Source organism: Somniosus microcephalus, chromosome 19 (assembly GCF_052327205.1).
Source record: "Somniosus microcephalus isolate GS21.2 chromosome 19, FLI_Smic_1.0, whole genome shotgun sequence".
NCBI lineage: Eukaryota > Metazoa > Chordata > Chondrichthyes > Squaliformes > Somniosidae > Somniosus > Somniosus microcephalus.
In genome coordinates, this window is record NC_141005.1 from 2,968,763 (window position 1) to 2,979,705 (window position 10,943).

Consider the following 10,943-nt stretch of genomic DNA (forward strand, 5'->3'; position numbering starts at 1 on the left):
GGACAGTGAGTGACTGGGAGTGACCGGGAGTGGGCGGAATTTGCTGATTGGTTACAATAAATTTCCCAACATGAAGTGACGATTTTTCTCGTTAAGTGAAGTTTTTTGAATTTCCATCCATTTATTCCTCTTGTTAAGCCACAGATTCTGTTTATTCCGCCCGTTCATTCTCTCTGTCAGGTGGAGTCGCTCATGTCAGCAAAATAGCCGGTGCACCGAGCTCGGAACGAGAGAGGGAGAGAGAGAGGGCCGTACAGTCGGTTATCGCCGTCACCGAACACTCGTCCATGTGGAGACCCAGTAAGAGCTTAAAGACCAGATGAGCCACTCGGGGTCGGGGGTTGGAGTTGATTGGTACAGTCTGGTCACTAGGGGTCAGGGTTGATTGGTACAGTCTGGTCACTCGGGGTCGGGGGTCAGGGTTGATTGGTACAGTCTGGTCACTCGGGGTCGGGTTGATTGGTACAGTCTGGTCACGAGTTCTATTGACCCTGTCTCCAAGTTACGACCTTGAGAATTAGGAGCAGGAGGAGGCCATTTGGCCCTTCGAGATGGCTCCGCCATTCAATAAGATCATGGCTCGTCCTATTATGTTTATATATTTGGAGGTTTGCAAATGTTACACCCCGGTTTAGAAAGGGGGAGAGCGATAAACCCAGCAATTACAGGCCAGTCAGCCTAATGTCGGTGGTGAGGGAACTTATAGAGACAATAATCACAGGAAATTAATTGTCACTTGTAAAATTATGGGTTAATAAATTAAAGCCAGCATGGATTTGTTAAAGGCAAATGGTGTTTGACTAACTTGATTGAGTTCTTTGATGCAGTAACAGAGAGGGTTAATGAGGGTAGTGCGGTGGATGTTGTGTATATGGACTTTCAGAAGACATTTAATAAAGTGCCACATAATAGACTGGTTAGCAAAGTTGAAGCCCCTAGGATTAAAGGGACGGTGGCAGTGTGGATACAAAACTGGCTAAGGGACAGAAAGCAGAGAGTAGTGGTGAACGGCTGTTTTTCAGACTGGAGGGAAGTATACAGTGGTGTTCCCCGGGGTCGGTATTAGGACCACTGCTCTTTTTGATGTATATTAATGAGCTTCTTCTTATCGTGTCCACGGACAGCCTATACATAGCCCAGCCAGAACTGGACACATTTTTGCGCCTTGTTGTTGAATTCGGCAAGATCTGCAACAGTGCAGGGTTCCTCTAACGATGGGCATTGCAGGAGATGTTGCATAGTCTGTGCCTCAGTTCCACATTCACAAGTTGTCGGGCTGGTTGAATATCCCCATTTGCTTAGTGACACCTTTGAGCAACCTACACCGGTCCTAAGTCTGTTAAGGCACTTCCAGGTTGCCCAGTTGCAATTAGCTCCTGGGGGAAGGCTTTCATCAGGTAAAATTTCCATCACTGGGGGTTGTTCAAGACTGGCGAGCCGGTCTTTCCACAAGGCGATGCGGGCTTCAGTTGAGGTTGATTGTAATGGAACAACACTGTTCATGAAGCTCTTTCTTGACTTTAGGCGGCTGGGTGTAGGCGTATAACAATGCAGAGGGTGGCCTAGAAATTCATTGATGCCACTTTTGGGGAGCTAAAGTGGGGCGTCCGCTAAAGTTTGCGGCCGCCGCCAAATCTATGCCACTTCTCCGATATTCATTAGCTTCGCCCTACTAGTTCGGGCGAGCGCTAAAACTGCTGCTGGACGCCTCTCTTTAGGCGCTAAGCCGGAGGTGGTGACCGATAGCGCCGAGGCCGGGCGCAGTGCAGGTGCGGCCATCTCGTGATTGACAGCAGACACCCTGGCGCCGGCCAGCTCTTAAGGGGGAAGGGTCGACTGTGTCTGCTGCCACGCCCTGGATAGTGGAGCCCTCCAGCTAGGCCTGAACACTGCTGCTGGACCCAAATAGCGCCTGAAGACATGGAGAAGGCCCGTGAACGTGCGCAGCGCTTCTCAGAGCGTGATCTGAGTGTGCTGCTTGCTGCTGTGGAGAAGAGGCACCATGTTTTGTACCCGGACAATGGCAAGAAGGCGACGGTCCGCGTCTACAGGAGAGCCTGGAGGCATGTCGCCAGCAAGCTGTCAGCCAACAGCGACGTCCCCAGGACCGGTGCCCAATGCCGCAAAAAGATAAATGACCTCACACGCATTGTCAGGGTGAGTACCCTTTCCAATGACCTCCTCATCCTTGCATGTGCACCTCACATTATGGGCAAAGGGACCTGAAAGCTCTAATGGCCAGACTTCATCCAGCAGCTATGGCACAGGCATGAGCATCAATTGCACATTCTGCACTGAACACACTGGCCAAGCTATTCCACCATGGGAGGCATTGCACACCAGATCATGGCGACACACTGGCCCGGCTATTCCACCATGGGAGGCAGTGCACACCAGATCATGGCGACACACTGGCCAGGCTATTCCACCATGGGAGGCAGTGCACACAAGATCACGGCGACACACTGTACTTAGAGGCCGTCCTTTCTCTTGCAGGCCAAGCTGGCGAATAATCGCAAGAGCCGGACTGCGACCGGGGGAGGACGACCCCATATCCAGCCACTCACCGACCCGCAACATCGCGTGGAGCGCCTCATGGGTGGCCGGGTGATTGGGCCCGTTGCATGTGGAGATGCCGACCCTGTTCTGGGCAGCAATGGTAAGGACATCACCTTTTGCACCTCTCTCGTCCCACTTGCGCATCAGATCTACATCCTTTGCCACTGTCCGACCAATGCGCTGAATGCCACCACTCATGCATCCCGCACTGACGCCCTCTCCTCACTCTAAAGCTACTCTTGTGCCTTCCTGCTTTCAGATGGTCAAGAGGAGGTCCCTCAACTTGCTAGTGACAGACCCTCCGAGGAGGAGCAGGAGGAGGAGCAAGAGGAAGACGGCCCATCAGGGGAACCCTCAGCCGCGGCCACCTAGGCCAATGTAGGGGACATGTCTTCCCTGGAGGGCAGCGTGGCGGAAGTGTCGAAGGGGAGGGGAGCTCCTGGGACCTGCGTGCTGCAGAAAGGCGGGAGGGGGGTGGAAGCTCGGCGGCCTTCTCCCCAGAGGGGGGATGCGTCGGAGGGGAGTCCAATTGCTGGGCCCAGCGGCCTCCAGCAACGCAGGAAGGGTCGGCCAGCTCGGCGGCCTTCTCCCCAGAGGGAGAGTCCGGCCTCCAGTCAGGAGATGCTCTTCGCCGAGGAGATGGAACGCCTCGAAGACTTGTCCGCGGACTCGGAGCGCCGGCACACGGAGCTCATGGCGGCAGTGGCACGGTTGCCTGAGTCCATCGATTCCCTCTCTCGGAGTGTGGCCGAGTTCGGGCCCTTAGAGGCCACCAGTCGGGCGGAATACCGGGCAGATCTGTCAGCGACTGGCCAGGTGATCAGTGGTGCCGTCCAGTCACTGGCTGCTCTGATGCAGTCAGTGAACAGGTCAACACGGGCACTCACTGCTGCCACACTCGCTGTGTCAGCCAGGCATCGCCAGGGCACCCGGCGCGCTGCAGCAGCACAGCGGTCTGTCCCTCGGCAGATTGGTGCGCATGCTGCAGTGCTGGCCCGGGCAAGTGCCAGTGTCTCAGGCGACCAGCGAGCGCCTGCCATCCGCCAGCTTGCCGCCATTCCTCCAGCCGCCACTGCCACTCCCCCAGTGGAGCTGCCAGGAGCTGCTGCAGCGACTGATGCTGGCCAGCCACAGCTGCAGCAATCAACAGCCGGCCGCTCGACGCCCAGACCTCGACTAGGCCGACCCCCAAGGGCATCTGCCGTCACGACATGTGCCCCTCAGGAGCCTGCCCCCAGCCTTGCAGCAGCCAATGGCCTTACTTTGAGGCGGAGCAGCAGGGCGGGCAGGGGCCACCCAAAGATGGCCAAGGCATCGCCCTAGCGGGCCAAATAGTCGAATGTGTGGCCATTTGTGTTTGTTTCTTGAGGCCGAGAATTGGATGTTTGTTTTTTGAAGGCCGATGATGTGATGTTTGTTTTGGACGAAGGCCGAGAATGACGGCCATTTTAGTTGCCCTATTTTGTTAATCCTCTCCAGGTTGTGGGAGCGAGTAATGTGTTTGAGTGTTTTTTGGGGGTTTCGTCTGTTTTTGGTTTTCATGTGGGAAGGGCCCAGAGTTTGTACAATAAAGCATTTTATTTATTCACATTGTCCATGTTTGATCTTTGAAGTGTTTGTTGCCTTAACCGGCTGAGGGCTTGCGGAGCGGCTGCAATCATGTTCTATCATTGGCACAAGCCATTCCCTGACAGGGGGCCTAGAAGTGACGTTCAATAAGCTGCCGACGGGCGGCCCTTGGACCTTGTGCCTCCCTCCTGGGCTGGTACTCCTCGTCCTCATGCTCCTCCTGCTCCTCCTCCTGAGGTGGTGGTCCAACGTGAGGTGGCAGTGCCTGAGTCCTGCGGATAGCCAGGTTGTGCAGCATGCAGCAAACGACGACGAATTGGGAGACTCGATCCTGCGAATACTGGAGGGCTCCCCCGGAGCGGTCGAGACAGCGGAACCGTTGCTTGAGCACGCCGATTGTTTGTTCTATGAGGTTCCTCGTCGCTTGATGGCTCTCGTTATATGCCTCTTCAGCAGGGGTCGTGGGCGCGCGGAGCGGGGTCATGAGCCAGGTACACAAAGGATAGCCTTTGTCCCCGATAAGCCATCCTCTTGGGGGAGGCTGTGCCTGGAACATGTCAGCCACAGTTGTCTGTCGCAGGATAAAGGCATCGTGGCTGCTGCCTGGAAAGCGGGCATTGACAGCTAGGATGCGCTGCCTGTGGTCACACACCAGCTGTACGTTGAGGGAATGGTAGCCCTTCCGGTTGCGGTACTCCTCGGCATGCTCAAGAGGTGCCCGCAAAGCCACATGCGTGCAGTCATGGCGCCCTGCACCATGGGGAAGCCCGCTATTCTTGCAAACCCCACTGCACGCTGCTGCTGCTTGTCCAGGGTCATGGGGAAGGAGATGAATTGATGTCTCCTTCTGAAAAGGGCTTCGGTCACCTGGCGGATGCAGCAATGCACAGCGAACTGGGAGATGTTAGCGATGTCCCCAGTAGCGGATTGGAAGGAGCCGGAGGCATAGAAGTTGAGAGCCACCGTCACCTTCACTGCCACCGACAGAGACGTCCTGCGCATCAGCTGTGGCTGCAGATCTCTCTGAAGCAGCCGGCAGATGTCTGCAACCACCTCCCTTCGGAATCGCAGCCTCCTAACACACATCGCGGCAGACATGGTCAGATAGGAGGTCTGTTGGCGGTATACCCTGCGTGGGTAAGGCCTCAGTTGGCGACGCCTGTTGCCCCCTCTGCGTCTAGCCAGGGCTGCCACTCTCTCACGGCGTCTGTAAGCCCTTCTGGCATAAGGCTGAAATTCAGCGTTGCCACCCAATGCAGCCCCCATTATATGCTGGCAAACACTGAGCTCTGAATGAAGGCAAAGATAATTGCTAAGCTCTGGCCTGAGCCAAAAATACCTGTCCAAGTGTTGGTCCAAACCAGTAAACTCTCCTCCTTGGTCTCTGTCCAAAAAACCGTTGCACAAGAGTGAATGCTGCAAAATGGCTGGCCTTTATACTGCTGGGTAAGTGCCCTTTAATTTGCGCTCCCCGCGGCCCGGCTGGCCTGTGTACCGTTCCACTTCACAGTCGCTCGGGCCGCCCGGCGCACAATGGGCCAGCGCAAGTGAAGTTCCGGTTTGGGGCGCACAAAGGGCATTGCACTATTAAATGACGTCATGATCTGCGCGCGCAGCAGGGCGCGTGCTAAGACTTTGCGCCGGCGCTAAATGTGTCCTGAAGTTGGGGAGAGGCGCAGATCGCGCTGCGCCCAGGCGATAAGCGCCTAGCGCTCGAGATCTACTCCTCCTAAGGCGCTAACGGCTGGCGCGCCCAACTGAATTTCTAGGCCGGTGTCTCTCATCTGATGTTTGACGGAGTCGCTCTTTCTTGCTGGCTACCGTTCTTCTTATATCAGGGAGAGCGATACCCGCCAGGATATATAGGCTGTTGGTGTTTGTTGGTTTTAAGCAACCTGTGATAAATCGGCAGCTTGCATTCAGAACGGCATCCATCTTCTTGGCATGAGTAGACCTTTTCCCATGCAGGGCAGGCGTATTCGGCAGTGGAATAGCAAAGAGCAAGTGCACTGGTTCGCAATGTTTTCGGGCTTGTTCCCCATCTTGTGTTAGTGAGCTTATTCAGGATGTTGTTTCGTACGCTCACTTTTGCCTTTGTCTTCTCGATGTGGTTCTTGAAGGTGAGGCATCGTCAAGGGTGACTCCTAAGTAGATAGGGTGCTCGCAATGCGTCAGTGTTGCTCCACACCAGGTTACTTTCAGCTGGCGTTTGGCATCACGGTTTCTGAGGTGGAATGCACAAACTTGCGTCTTTGATGGGTTTGCGCGAAGGTGGTTTTCTTCATAGTTGGATTTTAGTCCCTCCAAGGCCTCAGAAAGCGTTTTCTCCACGGTGTTAAAATCAGTGCTTTGGGCAGTGACACATAAGTCATCAGCATATATAAAACGGCGTGTAACACCGTCTATAGGTTGGTCATTCGTGTAGATGTTGTACAGCAGCGGTGCAAGCACGTTTCCCTGAGGAAGACCATTCTTCTGAATACGCCACCTGCTGCGCTTCCCACCTAGTTCAACATAGAACCGGCGATTCTGAAGCATGCTTTCTAACAGCTCGGTTCAGTGAATCTCTTTTGTCATCTCTAGAATTTTGCAGGGGAGACGTCTATGGTTCACTGTATCGTATGCTGCTGACAGGTCTACAAAAACAACACCTGTTACCATCCCTTGCTCAAAACCATCTTCGATGTGTTGTGTGAGGTTGAGCAATTGGCTTGTTGTTGATTTGCCGGGGCGGAAACCTGTTTGCTCTGGAATGATCTTCTCATCTACAGTTGGTGCTATCCTATTGGGTATCAGGCGTTCAAACAGCTTATAGGTGTGGCAAAGCAGTGAAATTGGCCGAAAACTCTTAGGAGCTGAGGGATCTTTTCCAGGCTTTAATAGTACTATTACATGTGCCTTCTGCCAGATATTAGGTGGCTTGTGTGTTGCCAGACAGTGGTTGAACAATTGTAGGAGCCATTTCTTTGCTTTCTGTCCAAAATGCTTTATCTGCTCCATTGCTATGTTGTCAAGACCAATTGCTTTCCCGTGTTTTAGACTAGATATACCAGTTTCTAGCTCTTCCATGGTGAATGGTCTAGTGAAGCCAGGATCATCGCTGTACTACTTCCTATCTAGTTCTGCTCTTGGTTGTTTCTTGTTGATTTTTCCATTTAGGAGCAACTGGTGTGCAACTTGGTTAGCAGACACATTTGGATGTTGGGCAGCTTTCTTGGGATCACCTCCAAGTTTGCGTATGAGAGACCATGCCTTCTTGCTGTTTTTTGTAAGAACTGTTGTCTCTATCAAGGTGTTCCAGGTGTTTTGATGTTCTTGAGATACTTAACATCACCCTCTCACCGGTAGATATTGTTTCCTCTGAGAAGGGGTCAGATTCAAACATTGAGACATACTCCCAGTAGAGTTCAGCATTCTCCTTGGTGAGACCAGGGATGTAGTATACTCTGCAACCTCGGGGGATCTTCCTTCTAGCTGTTTTTTGGACAGCTTTTGCAAAGAGGTTGTAGTGCTCAGGTAGTAGTTTAATGCGTTTAACCTTGCGGTCAAGTGCTCGTGTAAAACCGTTCCAATCGGCCTTCTTGAAGTTGAAGCACCTTTTGAATGGTACGACAGTTGGTAACACTGCTGCATTTACCTGGATGCCAATAGGACGGTGTTGTGTCTGTGGTATTGGGTCTGTGACAAGCTTCTTGCAGAGGCCAGCGATGTCGTTGCTGGCAATGGCAAGATCTGGATTATATCTACACTTCCAGCGGGCACTGTGGAAGGAGGCTGGCAATTTAGGATCGTGGATGAGACTAAGCTGGTTAGCGTCCATCCATTCTTCGACTGCTTCTCCATCGTTCTTAGTCTCCTTGTACCCCCATTGGGTAATGTGGCTATTAAAGTCTCCAATGATGATCTGTGGTTTATTGTGCAGGTTGGGTACAGGGTTAGAGAGGCTGAAATCTGTGCCAGGTGGCTTGTACACTGAGGTCACTACTACTTTGCTCCGCTCTACGGTTAGAATTTCGATGTTGTCCTCCTCTGTTTTAGAAGTGGCTTCTACAACTGAACCAGCTCTAACAAATACAGCACTGCCATATTGTCGATGAGGTCCTTCAATAGCCAGGACCATTCCTGGTATTTTTGGGCGGTTGTTCTCACTTCCTCTATGTGTCTCCTGCAGGCAGAGGACATCACACTCCAACTCATTGCATAATGTAGCGAGGATGTTTTGTTTAGCTATAGAGAACCCTTCAACGTTAGCAGATATAACAGTCAATGCCGGTCTTGAAAAAGACCCGTGTTTCTGACATCGACGACTACTTCCGTCTTCAGGCATGCTGTGCATGGTGGTGGTAGAATTGGTTGAAACAGGGCCGCGACGTGAATACCGGGCACAATTTCAAAGTTTGCAGATAATATCAAACTCAGAAATGTAGTAAACAATGAGGCAGATAGTAACAGACTCCAGGAGGACGCAGACAGGCTGGTGAAATGGGCAGACACACGGCCGATGACATTTAACACAGAGAAGTGTGAAGTGATACATTTTGGTAGGAAGATTGAGGAGAGGCAATATAAACTAAATGGTGTAATTTTAAAGGGGGTGCAGGAACAGAGAGACCTGGGGGTGTCTTTGAAGGTGGCAGGACAAGTTGAGAAGGCTGTCAAAAAAATCACACGGGATCCTTGGCTTTATTAATAGAGGATAGAGTACTAAAGCAAAGAAGTTATGCTGAACCTTTATAAAACACTAGTTCAGCCCCAGCTGGAGTATTGTGTCCAATTCTGGGCACCACACTTTAGGAAGGATGTCAAGACCTTGGAGAGGGTGCAGAGGAGATTTACTAGAATGGTCCCAGGAATGCCAGACTTCAGTTATGTGGAGAAGCTGGAGAAGCTGGGGTTGTTCTCCTTAGAGCAGAGAACGTTAAGAGGAGATTTGATAGAGGTGTTCAAAATCATGAGGGGTTTTGATGGAGTAAATAAGGAGAAACTGTTTCCAGTGGCAGGAGGGTCGGTAACCAGAGGACACGGATTGAAGATAATTGGCAAAATAACTAGAGGGGAGAGGAGGAGAATGTTTCACTCGGTGAGTTGTTGTGATTTGGAATGCGCTGCCTGAAAGGCAGAAGCAGATTCAATAGTAACTTTCAAAGAGGAATTGGACAAATACTTGAAGGGGGAATGTGCCGGGCTGTGGGGAAAGAGTGGGGGAGTGGGACTAATTGGAGAGCTCGTTCAAAGAGCCGGCACAGGCACGATGGGCCGAATGGCCGCCTCCTGTGCTGTGTGATTCAAAATGGAGCTCAAAAAATGAGAACTGATTGAACCCTTTTAACTCGCAGCCAGGTTTTGTAGAGATTTGTTCTGTGAATCCTAATTAAGATGTCGGTGCGCCAATAGTTTGTGTGAAACTAACTTTGGGGGGGGGAAACGGCGGGGGAGGGGTAAGGGTGGGGGGACGGCGGGGAAGGGGGAAGGGCAGGGGGCGGGGAGAAGGGGGAATGGCGAGGGAGGGGGAAGGGCGGACGGCGGGGGAGGGGGAAGGGTGGGGGGACGATGGGGAGGGGGAAGGGTGGGGGGACGACGGGGGAGGGGGCGGGGATGGGGGGACAGCGGGGAAGGGTGGGGGACGACGGGGGAGGGGGTGGGGGGACGGCGGGGAAGGAGGAAGGGTGGGGAGGGGGAAGGGTGAGGGTGGGGGGACGGCGGGGGAGGGGGAAGGGTGGGGGGATGACGGGAGGGGGGCGGGAGGGAGGGGGAAGGGCGGGGGAATGTGGGGGAACGGCGGGGGGAGGGGGAATGGTGGGGTGGGAGGGGGGAGGAGAAAGCCTGCGATCGGGAGGGGTGGTGTCGGCGATTGGGGCTGGGGGAGGCCGAAGGCTTGTTTGAGGAGGGGGGGGGGGAACACTCTGCTCCTCCTGGCCCATGAGGAGTGCTGGAAATGGCACATCTGGCGCCGGCAGCTCCCGCCTCCCTTTCACTGGTGGGAATCCCGAGCCCCGGGAAAACCGTTAAATTTGAATCAGGCTCCCAATCGCACTGCGCGAGCCCGATTTCATTGTGTTAATGACAGAGCCACCTCTCCACCACCGGGCACTCGCTCGCCCGGATATCCACCGCCTGCAAAATGGTGGCGTGTTGGGGTCGCGCTCCCCGTATTTACTCTTTAACCCCCCCTCCGTCACAACCCTGTCCCACCCATCGTGGAGGGGTTAATATCAAGGCCTCAGTGTCCAGTTGCACAAACAGCGATGTTTCAGACTGACATTCTCCCCCAGCCCTTTGCTCCCCCCACGTCTTCTGTCTGTCGGAATTGCGCCGTTCCTTCCGTCCTCAACTTGTGCTTTTTTCTTGTTTCAGGCGCTGAAGAGGGGAATCGTCCCCTAGCACACCCTCACCTGCACACACACTCGCCCCTCACACACGAGAACATCCAGCACAGACCCAGTGTCCTCCAGAACACCGGAGTCAAACACGTCATCACTTCTGTGGAGTCCGCCACATCGTCAGTTCTCAGGTGAGCGTCTCCACTGAGCACACGTGGCAAGGAGGCAGCTCAGAGTAGGAGCCTCGCAGACACCGCTCAGTATTGTGCATCGTGTAAAACCTTCAGCCCAAGTAGGCAGTGTACTTCCCCAATCCTACAGGGAAAGTTAGGCACCACAAGCCTCCCTCCCGATAATGCTGTGTGATCAAGTGTTTAAAGGAACACCCAATGATCATCTTGGAATGTTTACCCTCTGATGTCACCGGCTCCTGTACCAATCAGTGCAGGTTCCGGCAAACAGCCAGCACAGGCACGATGGGCCGAATGGTCTCCT

General features: G+C 53.4%; 1 protein-coding gene across 1 annotated transcript in view; it reads left to right on the forward strand.

The window, feature by feature from the left end:
* The window catches only part of ncor2 (nuclear receptor corepressor 2), a 345,327-nt gene that overhangs the window by 319,173 nt on the left and 15,211 nt on the right, over positions 1–10,943 (forward strand). The window contains 2 exon segments of the mRNA XM_086011816.1: positions 181–300; positions 10,483–10,639. Coding sequence (XP_085867942.1) covers positions 181–300; positions 10,483–10,639 — 277 coding nt within the window.